This window comes from Myotis lucifugus, unplaced genomic scaffold, assembly GCF_000147115.1.
Source record: "Myotis lucifugus unplaced genomic scaffold, Myoluc2.0 scaffold_464, whole genome shotgun sequence".
Taxonomy (NCBI): Eukaryota; Metazoa; Chordata; class Mammalia; order Chiroptera; family Vespertilionidae; genus Myotis; species Myotis lucifugus.
This window is the reverse complement of record NW_005871512.1, coordinates 533,342-552,728: the sequence shown is the minus strand read 5'-3', so window position 1 is coordinate 552,728 and position 19,387 is coordinate 533,342. Positions and strand designations below refer to the sequence as shown.

At 47.4% G+C, this 19,387-nt stretch overlaps 1 protein-coding gene across 1 annotated transcript; it reads left to right on the top strand.

Moving 5' to 3' along the window:
• Window positions 1-569: 569 nt before the first annotated feature.
• EML1 (echinoderm microtubule associated protein like 1) lies at window positions 570-11,304 on the top strand. The gene is made up of 7 exons (XM_006103112.3): window positions 570-649; window positions 1,846-1,934; window positions 5,860-5,957; window positions 6,055-6,142; window positions 7,798-7,893; window positions 9,100-9,230; window positions 9,790-11,304. Exons 2-7 carry the CDS (start codon window positions 1,919-1,921, stop codon window positions 9,913-9,915), a joined length of 555 nt encoding a protein of 184 aa, XP_006103174.1. The 5' UTR covers window positions 570-649; window positions 1,846-1,918; the 3' UTR covers window positions 9,916-11,304.
• The last annotated feature ends 8,083 nt before the right edge of the window (window positions 11,305-19,387 follow it).

Below are 19,387 nucleotides of genomic sequence, written 5' to 3'. Positions count from 1 at the left end.
ATCCCCCAAAATACCGGTGTGTCTACTTCCACATTCACCACCGAGGGGGTCCTCCTGTGGGCAGAAGGCGGGAGTCAGGCCGTCTGCCTCCACCCAGCCTCCCTGTGTGACTCCTCTGACTCCCGGCTCCTGGGACCCCACAGCTTGTCACCCACCACGTTCCATCTTGTATCAGTTAGCATTGAACACGTGTGTGTACCCCCAGACCCAAATGGGAGCGGGCCTTGCTCATCTCTGATCCTTCCAGGGCTCCAGGCTGCCCCACACTCAACCAGAGTCCACCTAACTAACGGCACAGGTGCAGTGGGCATGCGTCCCAACCGATGGCGCTCACCCCGCGGCCTGGGGTCACCTGCGCCGGCTCCCAGGACTTAGAGGACGGGCGCACACTTCCTGCCTGCCACCTGACTACTGTAGCTGTGAAAGGGTGTGAGACAGAAAGGGAAAGTCCCAGTTTCCTCCCTGGAGAGGAAAGAGATTTAAAATGGGGCCACACGGCCCTGAGGGACTAGGGCTGTGCTGTGTTTTTATGCTACCGTGCTGTCTGGCCATCAATTTACACTTCCTTTAAAATATTTTAGGATCCAGCTCAGTCTTCTGGTTTTCATCCTTCAGGGTCTGTGGTTGCAGTTGGAACACTGACCGGGAGGTAAGTCCACAGCAGTGCGCTGTGCTCACGGTTCAGGGAGTGTGTTTCCCCAGCCTCTGGTGACTTACCAAGTGAGGCCAGAACCCCAAAGGGAAATGAAGACAGGGTCCTTCACGTTTTGGCCCTGGGGGAAGCTGTGGCCCCCTCCTGGAGGAGCACACACGTGCATGCACAGGCACACACAGGCACATGCACACACGTGCACATGTACACACGCACGCACGCACACACACACCCTTGTATCCAGTTTCACAGGATGAGTTGCTCCTCGAGCCCTCTGCTGCCCGTGGTGGGAGGAACCTCAATTCGGAATCGAGCAAGGAAGCATTTCACAGCACTGAGAATTTAAAATGCTTTAAATGCTGCCCTTTCAGAATTTTAGAAACCGCCCCGATCCCGAGCCTCAGATTCAGACTCAGCTCACACTTACTGACCATGTGCCTCCGAAGGCCAGGCAGCAGATCGGTGCTGGAGCTCCCGCCTCTCCGCTTGGAGAGTGGGTCATCCGCTGTTGGACATTTGCCGAGCGCCGTGTCCTCATTAGGGATTCGGACCATTTCTGCATCTGTTACAGCCTGCACTGACTTAGCCCTGGGTCTGCACAGTGGTTCTGGGCCCCAACCCCCACCTGACAGCTGAGGAAACAGCCCAGAGGGGTTAACCTCAGACACCAGCCCTCTGCTCGCTCTTCCGTTCCCTCCATCGTTTCTTTCACCCGGCTGGTTGCACGCCAGCATTCCCGGAGGTCAGACACTCCATGCAGTTGGGCACATCACCACCCCTGAGGGTGTCCCAGCCCCACCCCGGCACCTGTTCTGCTTCACCCTGCGGTGGGGCCATGCAGGGGGTCCCTTTGCCACTTCCTGTGGCCACAACCCCGAGTTAGGTGTTGGCCCCGCTTCTCTGCCCAGAGCTGTCCCTCCTTTTACATGGAAGTGACAAAACTCAGACCTAAGGAAGCCGTCATAGCCTCGGTAACCAATCATTCCTGGTGTCAGGGTGTGCTCCATGGTAGGGTATGCTCGCAAGTAGGACCTTTTCTGTACATGGAAGCTGGGAATGGTGTTCTTGCTAAGTAATACAGAGGACTTATTAAGCCCTTGGGTTAAAGTTTCTAATAGTCTGACTGTTATTGTAATAGTCTTGCTTCACTTCCCACTAAACCACGTATTGTACTTTTCTCCTGTTGGCAACAGGTGGTTCGTGTTTGACACAGAAACAAAAGACTTGGTCACCGTGCACACAGATGGGAACGAGCAGCTGTCCGTCATGCGGTACTCACCAGGTGAGCGCGCACTGCCCCGGAGGTTCTGTGCAGATGTCTTTAAAGGAAGCTTCATACACCTCCCCAGAATGGTCACTATGCTTGTGTTGTTTCCTAACTCTTTATTATGGAAATTTTTAAACAAACAAAACTGGACAGAAGAGCATGAGCCCCCCTGTATCCGTCACCTGCTGCAGCACTATGGACTCTCAGCCAGTCTCGTTCATGTCTTTTATTAGAGCCCCGCTGCCCCCATGTCATTTTGAAGCAGTTCACAGACATCTTAGCCTTTCTTCCGTTAATATCGCTGTGTCTCAAAAAAGTGAGGACTCTTTTTTAGCAGCTTTATTGAAATATAATCTACATATGACAGTTTACCCATTATAAACGTATAACTCAATTGATTCTTAGTGAATTAGTAGAGTTGTGCAACCATCACCACAGTCCAATTTTTGAACCTTCTCAGCACCCCCAAAAAGTTCCCCTCCTGCCCGTTAGCAATTAATCTCCGCCTCCACCCCCAGTTCTGGCACCCTCTAATGTGCTGTGCTGATCTGCGAATGGCCTGTTCTGGACATTTCATATCAGTGGAATAAGACAACATGTAGCCTGTTACATAGGCTTCTTCTTTTTAGAATAATGTTTTTGAGATTAATTTATGTTATTGTGCATGTATCAGTACTTTATTCCTTTTTTAATTGAATTTTGGGGGTGGCATTGGTTAATAAAATTATGGGTTTCAGGTGTACAATTCTATAATACATCAACTATATATTGTAGTGTGTGTTCACCACTCCAAGTCAGGTCTACTTCCATCACCATTTATCCCCCCTATATATCCCTTTTTAATTACTGGATGGTATTCCATTTTGTGGATATACCACATTTTCTTTATTCATTTATCAGTTAACAGACACTAGGATTGTTTCTGTGTTTTGGTTATTAGGAGTAACGCTGCTATGAACAGTTATGATATGTACTTTTTGTAGACATTTGTTTTCATTTTGCTCGGGTGAATTCCTAGGAGTGGAATTGGTGGATCATAGGGTGAATTTATGTTTAACATCTGGTGAAAATGCTTTCCAAAGTGGCTGCCCCACTTTACAGTCCCACCAACACTGTGTCAGGGGTCTAGTTTCTCCACATCCTCACCAACACTTGGCATAGTCTGTCTTTTTCAGTAGAGCCCTCCTAATAGAGGTGTAGTGGTTTCTCAGGTGGTTTTAAGTTACATTTCCATAAAGACTGTCAGAGAGGTTAAGCATCTCTTCATGTATCTACCAGTCATTTCTCTATCTTCTTTGATGAACTCTCTACCCAAATATTTTGCCCTTTTTTTAATTGGGTTGCTTATCTTACTACTGAGTTGTAAGAACTCTTTGTATATTCTATGAGGTCTTTATCAGCTATATGATTTGCAAATGTTTTCTCTCAGTGTATGGCTTGTCTTTTCATTTTCTTAATGGGGTCTAAAAAAGCAGATGCTTTAATTTTGATGAAGTCCAGTTTATCCATTTTATTCTTTTATGGATCTTGCTTATGGTGTCATAGTCAAAAGTCACAAAGATTTTCTCCTATGCTTACTTTTAGAAAGGTTATTGTTTTAGCCATTATATGTAGGTCTATGATCCATTTTTGAGTTAATGCTTGTGTATGGTGAGAGGTCAGTCTAAGTTTATTTATTCTGCATAAAGATATCCAGTTGTCCCAGCACCATTTGTTGAAAATACAATTCTATCCCTATTGGATTATCTTGACACTTTTGTCAAAAGTCCACTAACATTCCCTAGCCGATTTGGCTCAGTGGATAGAGTGTCAGCCCGAAGACTGAAGAGTCCTGGGTTCAATTCTGGTCAAGGGCACATATTCGGGTTGCTGGCTCGATCCCATGTGGGAGGCACCTAATTGATGTGTCTCTCTCACATCGATGTTTCTCTCTCTGTGTCTCTCTCCTCCCTTCCACTCTCTCTAAAAAACAATGGAAAATATCCTCAGGTGAGGATTAACAACAACAGAAAATCCATTAACAATAAATATAAAGGTTAATTTCAAGATTCTCAGTTCTATTCATTCATTTATATATCTATCCATATACCAATACCACACAATTTTGATTATTGTACTTTTTCAGTAATTTTTAAAATTGAATAGTGTAATTATTCCAATTCTGTTCTTTTTCAAAATTGTTTTTACTTATTTTAGGTCCTTATCATGTCTATGTAAATTTTAGAATCAACTTGTCAAGTTCTAATTTTAAAATCTACCAGGATTGTAATATGTTGAACTTATATAGATCAATATGGGGAGAATTGCTATCTTTACAAGATTGAGTCTTATAATCCTTGAACTTAGAATGTCTCTCCATTTATTTAGATCTTCAATTTTTATCAGCAATGTTTTACAGTTCTCAGTGCACAAGTCTTCTACTTCCGTTGTTAAATTTGTTCCCAAGTTGCTTTTTATGCCATTGTGAATGAAGTTGTTTTTCTTTTGTTTTCAGAATGTAGTTTGCTAGTACAGAGAAATAAATCGTTTTTGCACATGGATCTTATATCTGTGACCTTTCTAAACTCTTTTATTAGTTTTAGTAGGTTTCTTTGTGTGTAAAATTCTTGGGATTTTCTTCATACGGGAGCATGTCATCTGCAAATAACGACAGTTTTACTCATCTTTTTTAATCTGGGTGCCTTTATTTTTTTCCTTATTGCATTTGCTAGAACCTCCAATGTGATGATGAACAGAAATGGCAAAATGGGTCCTAGCCTTGCTCCCAGTCTTAGGGTGAAACAGTCATTTATTGTTAAATATCATGAGGAAGTTCCCTTCCATTCCTAATCTGGTTGGTTTTTATTATGAATGGGAGTTAGAATTTGCCAAATGCTTTTTCTGTATCTATCAAGATGATCATGTAGTTTTTGTCATTTTATCAATATGGTGCATTACATTAATTTCAGATGTTAAGCCATCTTTGCATTCCTGGGATAAATCTCAAGTGGTCATGGTATCTAATCCTTTTTATATTTTGCTGGATTCTGTTTAATATTCTGTTAAGGATTTTTGCATCCATGTTTATGAAGGATATTGGTCTGAAGTTTTCTTGTGATGGTTTTGTCTGGCTTAGTTATGAGACTGCTATTGGCCTACAGGGAAACTTGGAAAATGTTTCTTCTTTGTTCATTTTCTGAAAGAGTTTATCAAGGATTGGTGTTATTTCTTTATTAAATATTTGATAGAATTCATGTGAATTCAGTGAGCTATCAGGGCTTTTCTTTGTAGGAAGGTTTTTAATTTCTAATTTAATTTCTCAACTTCTTATAGATCTATTCAAATGTTTTGTTTTTTCTTAAGTCGGTTTTGGTGATTTTTACATCTGAGTTGTCTAATTTATTGGCATAAAGTTGTTCGTAACATTTGTTTTTAATCCTTTTCATCTTTCTGAGGTTGGTAGTGAAGTCTTCTTTCATTCTTGAATCTGGTAACTTGTATTTTCTCTCCTTTTTTCTTGGTCAATCTAGTTACAGATTTGTCAACTTTGTTGATCTTTTCAATAATCAGGCAGAGGGGGGCAGTGTGCACAGAGATGAGGCGGGAAGGGCCTCCCAGGCCAGGGAGGAGGCCGTGTTCAAAGGCCTGAGAGAACCTGTAGCTCCATGAAGAATGAGTGGCTACATCCTGGAGGGCCTTGTGGCCTCACTTACAAACTGAGCCTCGGTCCCTCCGCTTCTGAGCAGGAAAGGGTGTTATAAGGAGAGGAACTGGCCAGGTGCAATTTCCAAAAGGTAGTTCTAGAAGTGGGAGAGGAGTCATTCAAGCGCACGTTTCCTTTTTGGAATAACTCATTAATCTGGCTGTTTTCTAAATCTGTGATGGCACCTAGCATTACCCCTTATAATTGATCAAGTGTTTATTTTTAATAATTGAATTATAATCTGCCATATCTTTGTAGACGGGAATTTCTTAGCAATAGGCTCCCATGACAACTGTATCTATATCTACGGAGTCAGTGACAATGGGCGGAAGTACACACGAGTCGGCAAATGCTCGGTAAGCCCGCGATTTCTCATGCCCGTGTTGGGGGTCATTACTGTTGGTCAGGAGCTCATCAGACACGGGAACCTCATAGGCTGTGTTCCTCTCCCAGGGTCATTCCAGCTTCATTACTCACCTGGACTGGTCTGTAAACTCACAGTTCCTCGTGTCAAATTCTGGAGACTACGAAATCCTTTACTGTGAGTAGCACCCAGGGTTATGTTTCCTCTGAGACCAAAGCTGGCCTCCTGCCAAACCCGCTTCCCGTACATCTCGGGCCTCGGCTCTGTCCTCTGTGAAACAGAAGGTGGGCTGGGCCCCACGCAAGTCCTTCCCAACGCTGAGACGCCTGAGACCGGGCCGACCACGGTCCTCTCGAGGAGATAAGGGCCCCGGGAAGGAGAAGGCCAGGCTCTGCAGAGAGAAGCCGGAGGGGGCAGCTGTGGCAGAAGAGAGTGGGGTCAGAGCCGTCATAGTGAGAGGGACCCCGTGGGGACATCATCCCCCTGAGGCAGACCATGAAGGCTCTCCCGCCTGGGGTGACAGCAGCCCCCTGGGACCCCTCCTCCTCTCCCAACCCCTCTGGCCGGTGTCTGTGCCCAGGCAGGACCTGGGAGTGGTGAGGGTCATAATGGCTGGCACTTACTAAGCACATGGTGCATGCCATGCTCTGCTTCTGCAAACACTTGCCAAGCACCTGCCGCATGCCCAGCTCTGGCTAAACACAAGGGGCCACTAAAAAGTGTGCTGCTCTGACCTCCATCTCCTCCAGGAGCCTCAGCACTTGCAGGCTCATCCCCTTTTGTAGACAAGGAAATCGGGGCCCAGACACGAGGCTATAGGCATCAAGGCCAGCGGAGGGAGCGGGGATGATCACCCAGTTGTTGAAGAGCCCGGACAGGCACGGCAGCTGGAGGTGGAAGGAAAGGAGAAGAAACCTGGGCCAGGACCATGCCCCCTCCAGCATGGCAGGCAGCCAGGGTCAGCCCTCCCGCCCTCTCCAAGGTCCTGCCTTGTGCGGGGCAGAAACAGGAGAAGGTTTTCAGGGACAGGCCCTGGGTCTAGACCAGCAGTTCTCAACCTGTGGGTGGCGACCCCTTTGGGGGTCGAACGACCCTTTCACAGGGGTCGCCTAAGACCATCGGAAAACACATATATAATTACATATTGTTTTTGTGATTAATCACTATGCTTTAATTATGTTCAATTTGTAACAATGAAAATACATCCTGCATATCAGATATTTACATTATGATTCATAACAGTAGCAAAATTACAGTTATGAAGTAGCAACGAAAATAATTTTATGGTTGGGGGTCACCACAACATGAGGAACTGTATGAAAGGGTCGCGGCAATAGGAAGGTTGAGATCCACTGCTCTAGACTCTTCTCAAACACAGTCTCACACTTCACTAATAAGAGCTCATTTGGGGAACAAACCAGTCACCTGGGAGGCCATAGGTACTTGGTCAACTGGTTTCCATAAGCTTGGAGTTAAAGGGATTGGGGTGTGCACGCATATGCATGTGTATGTGAGGAAGGGGAGGGCTGGGGAGCTTAAGTTGTGTTCAGGGCTCCAGGGGGCACAGGAGCAGGTGGAGGCCTAGGAGCCAGAGGATGGTCAAAGAAAAGAGAAGCCAGGCTGGGGGAAAGAGACCCAGAGAGGGAGGTGGGAGGAAAGCGAGGAAGAGGTGGGCCCCTCGCAGGCCCCGGGCTGGGCTCAGTGCCGACCAGGAGTGCGATTCCCCTGGGCTGGGAGGTGGATCCGGTCCCTTTCCTGAGGGCTCTGTCTCGCCCCAGAAGGAGAGGGGGCTTTTGCTCAGGTGTCACCACACCTGCGTTTGCTTTTTCCAGGGGTTCCCTCCGCATGCAAGCAAGTCGTCAGTGTGGAAACTACAAGAGACATCGAGTGGGCTACATACACCTGCACTTTGGGATTCCACGTCTTTGGTAAGTTTCCGCAGCTTTCACGCGGTTCAGATGTAAGTGTGTCCACTTTCAGAATATTCCCCTAACGGTCAGGAAGGCTCGGAGTTGCCAGTTTCGTCAGCGTGCTGAGCCGCTCTGTGAGCCCGCAGGACCCAGTCCCTGCAGCTCCGGGAGGGCCGGGCGAGAGGAGCCGGGACACGGTGTCCACCCTTTCCCTGTGTGTGATGGTTGTGCCCGAGTTCCTGGGCAGATGAGCAGACGGCACTCAGTCAATTCACTCGTCCTTTGTTAGTTATTACTCCATCTTCTTGGTCCTTAAACTCGAATTTTCACTTCTAAGTTCAGATTAGGAATATATTCCTAAATGATCTAAATTAAATTGCCACAATACAGTATTTATAACCTCTTTCTGCAAGACTATAGGTCAGTCATTTGGTCAGAATTTCATAACTCTGTTTAGAGCTGGCATTTTACCATTTTCTGGTATTAAAAGCGAGGACCCCCGGGTTTACTGCGGAACTTCCAGCTGAGAAACTGATGCACACACAGCTCTCTCGGAGCCGAAGTGACTGGGACCAAAGGGGTTTCCTGGAGCAATGGTCAGGAGACACCACCCAGACCAGGCTTCCAGCCCACCAGAGCCAGAGCTGCTGCCTCCCCCGGCCCACGGCAGGCAGACACACCTGCCCGGTGTCAGCAAGCAGCAGCCACAAAGAGCTGACCCCAAGAAATGTCTGAAAGGCACACTCAGACTCAGGGTTAAAAAGTTCTTGGGAGAGACTTTCACATATAAAGAGTTGCCTGGAAAAAAGAACAGGACACTGCATCCTTGAGAACTAGTCAGCTTCCCATCAGACACTTGGGGACAAAAGAAAGGCACTGTGTCCAGAAGCAGGGTTTCTGGCGCACTTTGTGCTGTATTGTCAAGAAGCCTCCCCCGCAAAAAAGGACAAAAAAGAAGGGGCCCCCAAAAGGTAGGAGCCCAGCGAGCCTGTTGTTGCTCCTGCCCTGCCACAGAGCAGGGCTGAGCCTTGAAGGGGTTCTTGGGAGGCCTGGAGTGAGCCGCTCACGGGAACAGGGAGAGACCCAGAACCAGACAGAGCGCTCTCTTGGCCCTGGTCTAAGCCTGGGACGTGGGCGATTTTACTCTGGTGAGAGTTTAAAGCAGTCCCCACGCAGTGGCAGTGTTTCTGGTATTTCCCATGCTGTCTGTGATCTTCGTTTTAGGAGTGTGGCCCGAAGGCTCGGACGGGACCGACATCAATGCCGTCTGTCGGGCCCACGAGAAGAAAGTCCTGTCGACGGGCGATGACTTCGGCAAAGTGCACCTCTTCTCTTACCCTTGTTCGCAGTTCAGGGTAAGGACCGGTCTTCACAAACCTCACCCCTCGTGGGATGCGCTTGGCACTTACATAGAAAGGCCCATGAGTGCATGCCACCGATCACAGGCGCAGACCTGGCCCTGTCACCGCTGCCCTTGAGCACTTCAGGGGCTCCCCCTGCCTCCAGGAAGCCCTTAGACCTGGCTCCGCTACCTCTGTGGCTTCCTTGGTGGGTCCCACTCCTCTCCCCTCCACCACAGCCCCTCTGCTGCAGCCCTGCTGTGCTGAGCCAGCACCTCTGCCCAGCTCGCCCCTCCTGGCCCTTCCCTTCCCTGACCCTCCTTCCGCAGGACACCCCTCACCCTCCACCGCTGGCATCTCTGGGATTGAATGTGTCCACCCAGGACAGTCCCTTGCCCCTGTCTGTCCCCCAGTGGTTGTGTCTGGGTCCCGCCTGAGCTGTGCAGAGCACGGCGTGAAGGAACACAGCCGAGTGAGGGGAGATGCAGGAATGCGGGAACGCGCGCAGAATTCCCACACCGTCGGCTCCAGATCGTGCGCCTTGCGTTGAGCTCCCTCCCTGTCTTCTTCCCAGGCCCCCAGCCACGTGTACAGTGGGCACAGCAGTCACGTCACCAACGTAGACTTCCTCTGTGATGACAGCCACCTCATCTCCACGGGCGGCAAAGACACCAGCATCATGCAGTGGCGGGTCATTTAGTGCCGGCGGGGACCCGGGAGCAGCGCAGGCCCCGAGGCACAGACTCGGTTACTCGGTCACTGTGATTTCTGTTTTGTTTGAAAAGTTCTCACAAACCTCAGGAAAACCACTCCCTGTACCGGTTACCTTAGCGTAGTGGATCAGTGAGCGCCACGTCGGATCAGCAGTTCAGGTTTCTCTGTTGTACAATATATAAAACACATGTAATGTAAAAAAAAAAAAAAGCCAAGGTTTACAGCACGGCGACATCAACAGGTTAACTGGTATATCCTTCCTACCTTTTCTATGAACTCTTCGAAACGGTCACAGAATGCCTTCAGATACTGTATGTAGGCTTGACTCGCTCACCATGGAGCCTGCGAGGCCGGGATTTATGAGAATGAGGTACTGAATCACGATCACTGTTGCTTAATTGGTCCTAAAGGGACACACGGATTGAGTAGAGGGAAGAACCGACTGCACAGCTGAGTCAGGAAATGCAGCTATGACTTTCTTTGGTTCCATTGTCTACGGTTCCATTCAGTTCTCCCTCTGGGAGGCGGGTGGGAAGGGGGTTGATTAACGGTTCAGCCGGGGATACAGGCATTTCAGAGTTGCAGCTAGACTGCCCGCCGACCCCAACGCAGTCAGCCCTGACACCCTCGTGAATGGCGCCCCCTGTGGTCCCCGTCCACCTGCCCCGTCAGTGGAGACATTTGGCCACCTTCCTCTGTATATTAATTGGCATGATATGGTATTGTACTTGTATAGGATTTTAGGGATTCAAAATAAATACGTAAGGCTAGGCTTTACTATTTTATGCTTATGGACATTGTATATTTGTATTTTAAGACCAAGTAGACCAAGTCAAAAAGATACCACAAACCTCCAGCAGGGAGTCTGGGAGGCTCCGCCAGGTACGCAAGGCAGCTTCTTTCCTGTCTTCTGTGCCCGGCCGGCTCGCTTGGCGATGAAATGAGATTGCGTTCTGATGAGTAAAACGTAGGCGGCGTCCATTTGTCAAGAAGGCCTTATCCATTTCGATTGTGAGGTAGACTGAAATGTATTGTTTACATTGAGGAATGTATCTCAGATTTTAAAATAGAAGAGTAATAAGCAGACTTTAAAAACAAATATTAAGGTTTTTACTTGTTCTAGGCAAGTAAATGTTGAGCTGTCTGGACTCAGCCCTGGCTGTCCTGCCAGCCGATTGGTCACGACACTGCGAAGTGTTGTGATGACAGACAGCTCCCGGCTGCTGCGGACAGGGCGCCAGTGAACATGTGTTAAAGGTGAATCTGTTTGTATGTATCCTTATCAAATATATTCTGTAATGAAATAAAATCTGAAAAGTGGATTTCTTATTGACCTATAATCATGAAAGTATATAAATTAAAATATTTAAAATTAGCTATGATTCACACTATATTCTGTTTCATATATAGATATTTTACCTCACCTGGGGGCTATAATTTGCATATGGTGTATAAACATTCATTGGATTCACAAAATAATCATTTTCAAATGAATAATTGAGGGAATAACCATATCAGGGAAGGAAAAGGGAACCATTATCTATATATATAAAAGCCTAAGGAACTGTCCAACCATTTGACCAGTAGCTATGATATGCAATGACCACCAGGGGGCAGACGCTCCAACTGGTAGAGGAGGGAGCCCGATTCCTTGCAGAATCGGCCGTGGGTTAGGTTGCTGCTGGGGCACTGTCAGCCCTGAATCTGCTTCACCTGCACCCCAGACCCATTGGGGAATGTCAGAGGCCCGGTGCATGAATCCGTGTACCAGTAGGGTCCCTCAGTCTGGCCTGCACCCTCTCGCAATCTGGGACCCCTCGGGGGATGTTGGAGGGAGTTTTAGCCCGATCCCCAAAAGCCAGGCCGAGGGACCCCACCAGTGCAGGAATCTGTGCACCGGGCCTCTAGTTTACTTATAAAATCTATTTTTATTTCTGTATACTTCCACCATTTTTTAAGCTCAATAATAGAAAAGGGGTATTGTGAACCATTATTCCTGTCTTCCTACTTGCCTGCATTTAAATGAAATTGTTTAAACAGCCCAGGATTAGCCTTGTGGGTACTCATTATTCACTCCCTCCCTCATTAGCATAACAAGCAATGGCCCTGGCCACTGGGCCAGGAGCCAGGCAGCATCCCAGAGCTCCCGGCTGGGGGCACCTCAGGTTGCCCCATCCTCACATCAGTCATTGGGGGTCGTGGCATCAGGTGATATGAAAGCATTTTCAGATACGCAGTTTGCAGAGATGGAAAAGGAGAGGATTGTCCCTGTTCTGGCATGTTCCCTCCTCCGTGTCTCCTTCCCAGGCCGAGGCAACACCCGAACGGAGGCATCAGCTGGGAGCAGAGGCTGGGAGGACACAGGTGCTCAGGACAGCCATTGGTGGGGGGGATGTGGGGTCCAGGAGGGCAGCCAAGCAGCTACCACAGTCTCACCTTCCCCCAGGTCCCCCAGTTGCTCTGCCAACCCCACAGAAGGATGTTTATCTGAATTCCTTGTAGAATGGTGGAGCTGCAGGGGAACTTGGGAAAGTGTTTCCCAAAGTGTGTTCCTTGGAACACCATTCCACAGGGTGTTAATAAACCTTGTGTTTGACAGTTAAACAGGTTTGAGCAGGGCTTTTTTTGGGGCGGGGGGGGATGGATCTTCTCAGAATTTGTGAGCACACAGAGTTCCCAAAGCCTGACTACACAGCCTTTCCTCTCTGGGACCTCTCCAAAGGCAGAGTCTCCAGAAACACACGTTGGGGAACCTTTTCTTTAGCCCCCTCTTTCTATAGATGTAGAAACTCAAGCCCTCGGAGAACAAGGATTTGTCCTGGTGATCTTGGCAGGGGCAGCCCCTAGCCACCCTAGTTGGTTTCCTTTTATAAAATAAAGTTTACTTGACTTTTTAATGAAAAAGCTAACATACACCCATTCTGGCAGATTCAGAAGGAAGCCTGCTCGACCCCTACCACCCAGAAATAGCACCACTTCTTCCAGGCATCCCTCCCTGCATAGTTCTCTGCACGTACATTTTAGGTGTGTTTCCATAGTTGACATATTGCATATACAATGCTTTATATCTCTTTTTCCTTATCACTTTATAAGCAATTCTTCCATGTCATTATAACCTCGTTATAAATGATTCCTGTTAGCGGCAAAACAGGCGGCTGTGATTAATATCATGGCTCCTTGTCCAGGCCTTTCACGGTGATGATAATGGCAAGAAAAATCATAAAGGCCACGCCTACTGGGAGCATTTGTCCTCAGCGTGCTCTCCCCAGGCTCTTCCCACCAGTGTTTAGGCAGCTCAACTCTTTCCCATTAAAAAGACCCTCCCTGCCCTGACCAGTTTGGCTCAGTGGATAGAGCGTCGGCCTGTGGACTAAAAGGTCCCAGGTTCGATTCCGGTCAAGGGCATGTACCTTGGTTGCGGGCACATCCCCAGTGGGGGGGGGGGGGGGGGGTTGTGCAGGAGGCAGCTGATGGATGTTTCTCTCTCATGGATGTTTCTAACTCTCTGTCCCTCTCCCTTCCTCTCTGTAAAAAATCAATAAAATATATTTAAAAAAAAAAAAAGACCCTCCCTGTCTGTCGCTTAGCCCTCTGTGCTCTGCAGGCCTCTCTAAGGCCCAAATCCCTGTATTTGACTCGGCTTCCTTAGCTTCACCCCTGCTGTCCCCCTAGTGCCTCAGACTCATTCCCCAAACCACTGCACCCACTTCTCCCCCCACATCTGCACTCCGTCTTCCCGAGTGCCCAGACCAGCACCGTAGGCATCCGTCTCGCCCTCTCTGACCCGCTGCCCACATCAATGGCTGCCAGTGACAGTGACTGGAATAGCAGCAGTGACCCCACGCGGCACCACTGAGTGACACACGGAGACTCCTCCATCCTCCCAGCAAGCCCATGAGACGGCTTCTGACTGTGACCCTGAACTTCGAGGGGCCACACAGCAAGGAAGTTGGATGGGAACCTGTGGAGTCGGGTCCTGAGTTCTCACTAACCACAGCACCATTCTGCCTCCCCAACACTCACTGTCGCCTGCATCTATGTGGGCCCCCCCCACCCCACCCCCCATCTGCGCTGCCTCCGCCCTGGCCGGCCACCGTCAAAGCTGGCCTGGCTGCACAGGCCTCGCTAGCAGCGAGCTAGCTTTCGAAATATGTCCCTCTCCTGGTGAAAGCCTGCAGTGGCTCTCATAGAGCACTCCTTCAGGTGGCGCACAGGGCCTGTTCGGTGGGCTGTGTCCCTGCAACACCGGCTCTGTTCCCGCTGCCGAGCTGTCTGTCCTGACACCAAGTCTGCTCTCTGCCACCACGCAGTCTTTCCACGCGCTCTGTCCTAACACGCTTCCTCCCGTATTTCCTTGCCAGCCGCCACAACATGCATAGCCCAGCTGAGAAGTCGCTTCCTCCCGGAAGCCTTCCTTGAGTACCTAAGCTTGAGTTCTGGTCCCTCTTTTGTGTCCCTGCTCATTGTGCTTCCCTGATCACATTGGATTGTAAGCCTTGTGTAGCCCTCATGCCCCTCAGCTCCCTGAGGCATGAATGCTCTGCCTCCCACACTTTGCACAGGACCAGGACCAGGTGTGGACAGGTGACCAGTAGGTGTTGAGTGGACGAGAATGAATGAATGAATGAATGAGATTCCTAAACCTCTGCCCTCAACCCTGAGTATTTTTTCCTGCTTCACTGTTTCACTTTTGCCCACAGCACTGCCAAGAACAGCTTTGTCCAGTGGGCCTTTTTTTCAGACAGATGGAAGGGCAGGAGAAGGTGGGGAGAGAGAGAGAAACATCAGTGTGAGAGAGACACATCGATTGGTTGTCTCCCGCACACACCCAGCACCCCAATTGGGGCCAGGGATCAAAGCTGCAATCCTTCTGTCTGCTGACCAACCCACTGCCCAACCATCTAGGGCAGCGGTTCTCAACCTGTGGGTCGCGACCCCTTTGGGGGTCAAACGACCCTTTCACAGGGGTCGCCTAAGACCACCGGAAAACACATATATAATTACATATTGTTTCTGTGATTAATCACTATGCTTTAATTATGTTCAATTTGTAACAATGAAATTGGGGGTCACCACAACATGAGGAACTGTATTAAAGGGTCGCAGCATTAGGAAGGTTGAGAACCACTGATCTAGGGCAACTGTATAGCTCATTTATTTCATCTCTAAAGCAATGTGACTTACTTCTGCCGGTCATTGTTATGATTAAATGAGTAAATGCACTTAGGGGTCATGCATACATTTTACCAGTATCCGTCAGGGTCCTGGTAGGAACCAGATAGCACATTTAACCAGGGTAGTCTGAGGAGGGCTTAATAAAGGTCTACAGGTGTTTACAAAGGTGTGGGCAGAATTTAAGGGTAAAGGACAAGGGATATTGCAGTGCTGTGGGGCTACACCCCCACTAAAGGAGTTGGGGGGGGAGCAGTTAACAGAACCCAGAAAGGGGGGCTGCGTGGTGCCACCCCGCAGGAGCTGTGGCCCTCTTAGGAGGATACAACTAGCCAGTGGGCCTTTTTTAAAGTTAGGTTTACTTCCTCAGGGCAAGTGGACGGGCTGAATTGAGCGCAAGATTATCTTTCTGCCCCCTGATACATTTTGCAAAAATAAATTCCAAAATTATGGTAGCAGTTTGGGAGCCTTTTTCCTTTTTTAGCAAATGAATCCTTTTTTCCCTTTGTAAGTGTCTTCCTGCCGGAAGCGGCTCGAAGCTATTTTTACCTCACGGCTGTAAACCTCATCATTCTCAGAGGAGAGTGGGGCGCCCTGCAGAAACTGTACCCGCCCCCCCAGCCCGTCAGCCCTGCGCACTAGCCTAGTTCTAGGTCACTGGGGAAAAGCAAGTTTAAATTATGTTCCAAATTAAGCAGTGGTTTTGTAAAAGGAGAAAAACTCACACATTATTAACGTCTTCAAAATTCTAACAGACCAGGAAGTCATCAAGGCGGAACCGATGAACTGTGGCAGGTGAATGTTATCAAAAGATGAGAGGGGAAAGCAGCTTGGGGGCTGGGGCGTGGGTATCTGACTTTCAAGCTTTGTTTTAGCAGCAAAAGCTTTCTTCAGATAAAATCGCACAGGAAAATCCACTCGGTGATATGAGCGAGACTGCTGCTGCTCTGGCTGAAGAGTGGGGGCGGAGGTAACCACGAATACTCTCATCCTATGTTCGTTTCTCTCTCCCACCCACGACACTCCCCGGCCACCTCCAGCTGCCCCAGTGACACCAAAGTCTATCATGTAGAAGCCCAGCAAGGGCCACTCACCGAGTGGTGGCAGAGCAGGGCCACCTGCTGGGCTCCTGGCCTTGTTTACCTGCGGTCTTTGCCACCACCAACATTTCTCCAAGTTGGTCCCAGAGCTGGCTGGCTTCCCAACGCTCACCATCCAGGGGTCCCCAGCTATCAATCTGGTTTTAGGCAGCGATTTTCAACCGGTGTGCCACGACAGGCACACTGGTGTACCGCAAGAATGTTTTAAACATACAATAAACCTCTTTCCCCTAAGATTGTCAAATAAAGAATGACAACAGCCAGTACAACAATCGCTGTCCAGTATGAATGAATCAAAAAATTATACTTATTTTTTTGTCAGATCGGCAAAAAAAATATACTTTTTGGTGTGCCACAGAATTTTAGTGATTGGTTTAGGTGTGCGATGAGGTGAGAAAGGTTGAAAATCATTGGTTTTAAGGTTCCCTGCAATTTCTATGACCAGCATTTCTACCTATTTGTGTTTTTTAAAAATTATCCATTTCACATGGCTCCTCAAATGTATTGAAATAAAACTGCCATGATATCCTCATAATTATATGTAGGTGCCATGGCAAAGGGACATTCAGGTAGAATTGCATTCACAGCCAACCTCGTGGGCGTCAAGCGGCGTCTCACTGTGGTTTTGGTCTGCACTGCCCTGGTAGCCAATGATGCTGAGCATCTTGTTATGTGCTTGTGTGTCAGTGGCGTATCTTCTCTGAAGAAGTAGCTATTCAGGTCCTTTGCCCACTTCTGAACTGGCTTACTTGTATTTGCATTATTGAGTTGTAAGAGTTCATTATATACTCTGGATTCCCTTTTCAGGTATATCATTTGCAAATATTTTCCCCCATTCTGTGGTTTGTCTTTTTGCTTTAATGGTATTATTTCCAGCAAATGTGTTTCACGTTGATGAAGTCCAATTTATCTGTTATTTCTTTAGTTGCTTGGGCTTTTGGTGTCATATCTGGGAAGCCTTTGCCACCTCAAAGTTATGAAGATTTCCACATGCAGGGTGGGCCAAAGTAGGATGACAGCTATGAGTCCACAAAACCCAAAGTTTATTATTATTTATTAACTAGAGGCCTGGTGCATAAAATTCGTGCACTCAGGGGGTCCCTCAGCCCGGCCTGCGCCCTCTCGCAGTCCGGGAGCCCTCGGGGGATGTCTGACTGCCACCAAAGCTGCACTCGCCAGTGGGAGCACACTGACCACCAGGGGGCAGCTCCTGCGTTGAGCATCTGCCCCCTGGTGGTCAGTGCACATCATAGCGATGGGTCGTTCCACCATTTGGTCAATTTGCTTATTAGCTTTTTATTATATAGGATTATTGTATCATTTTCTATACAAACAACTGTAAACCTACTTTTGCTGCACCCGTATGTTTTCTTGTCAGGGCTTTATAGTTTTAGCTGTTACATTTGGGGCTATGATCCACTTGGGGGTAATGTTTGTATATGATGTAAAGAGGGATCAGCATCATTTTTTTATATGTGGTTATCTAGTTGTCCCAAAACCATTTATTGAAAACTATTCTTTCCTCCACTGAATTAGCTTGGCACCCTTGTTACACCTCAATTAACCATAAATGTAAGGGCTTATTTCTGGACTCCCAGTTCCATTCCATCAATCACACAAACTTGATTACTATCATTTTTTCAATAAATTTGGAAATTAGGAAATATGACTCTTCCAATTTTGTTTTTCTTTCTCAAGATTGTTTGGCTGGTCTGGATCCTTTGCATTTCCAAATGAATTTTAGGATCAGCTTGCTAATTTTTGCAAAAACATAAAACAGGCAGCTAGGATTTTGACAGGGATTGTGTGGAATCTGTAGATCAACTTGGGGACTCTTTTTATTTTAAACATATTAAACCCTTTAATTCATGAAAGGATGTCTCTCCATTTATTTAGGTTTCTAATTTCTTTCAATGAAATTTTGTCATTTTCAGTGTATAAGTCTTACACTTCTCTTGTTAAATTTATACCTAAGTATCTTATTCTTTTTTGAAGTTACTGTAAATAAAATTGTTTTAATTTTATTTTCGGAGGTTCAAAGCAAGTGATTAGAAATGCAATTAATTTTTGTACATTAATTGTGAATCCTGCAACCTTACTGAACTTATTTCAATAGTTTTTACTGGATTTCTTAGGATTGTCTATACACAAAGTCATGTCATCTGCAAATAAGAGTTTTACTTGCTTTCCATTCATGATGTCTTCTTGCCTAATGGCCCTGACGAGCCTCCAGTACAACATGGAGAAGCAGTGGTGCGATAGGTAACCTGTCTTGTTCCTGCTCTTAGGGGAAAACACCCAATCTTCTGGTGAGTTCTTTTAACTTAAAAGCTCTATTTTGTCCTCAATTGTGGCTTCTGCTCCTTCGTCCCTTTTGGAACTGCTATTATGGAGAAGTTGGGCCCCTTGAATCTATCACTTACGTGTCTCATTTTGTCAAAATGATCATTTCCATTTCCTCCTATTTTACTCTGCTTTGTGAGGGAATTTTTTTTTCTTCATTTGATCTTCTAGGTCCCGGATCAAAACAATGGCCTGCAGGCCCAATCCAGCCTGCCTCTTATTTTTATAAACAACATTTATTGGAGAACAGTCATGTCCATTCATTTCCATGTGGCCTATGGCAACCTTCAAACTGTAAGGCCCAGTGGAATGGTTATAAAAGAAACTGAAGGGCCTGCAAAAAGCCGAAGACATGTACTCCCTGGCCCTTTGCAGAAAGTGTGCCAACCAAGTTTAGATCAGTGTGTTTTCTGTTTCTCACGGCCCCTAATTAAAGTTTATATTTTAAAAACATGTACTGTTTTTAAAACAGCCCTTCCAGCCCCACGTGGGAGTGAGTTCCATCGGCCCCCACAAAGGCCTGGCTGTCAGGGTGTCCAAGGCCGAGGCCAGTGTGAGACAGCCAACAGGGAGAAGTGACCAGGAAGTTCTTCCCCGGGGCTGATACCCCTCTAAACGAGTCCGTGTTAAACGATTGAACCCCGCGGGGGGAAGCGGAGCATAATTTCCATAATTCATTATAGTGACGAGGAGTAAATAAAAAAAGTGAACAAGTGGTAATTAAATAATGTATTTTTGCGATTATTATCGATAGCAGAGATGTGTGGAGCGTCTGCGTGTCGATGATCAGCGTAGATGTTGTGAATAGGAAAAAAAGAAAGGGGTGAGGTGGATATCGCCTCG

Bases quoted from the DNA above. Each gene is read 5' to 3' on its own strand.
- EML1 (XM_006103112.3), top strand. The intron at 5,958-6,054 runs GTAAGCCCGCGA...TTCCTCTCCCAG, and splicing joins CACGAGTCGGCAAATGCTCG to GGTCATTCCAGCTTCATTAC. The intron at 6,143-7,797 runs GTGAGTAGCACC...TGCTTTTTCCAG, and splicing joins AGACTACGAAATCCTTTACT to GGGTTCCCTCCGCATGCAAG.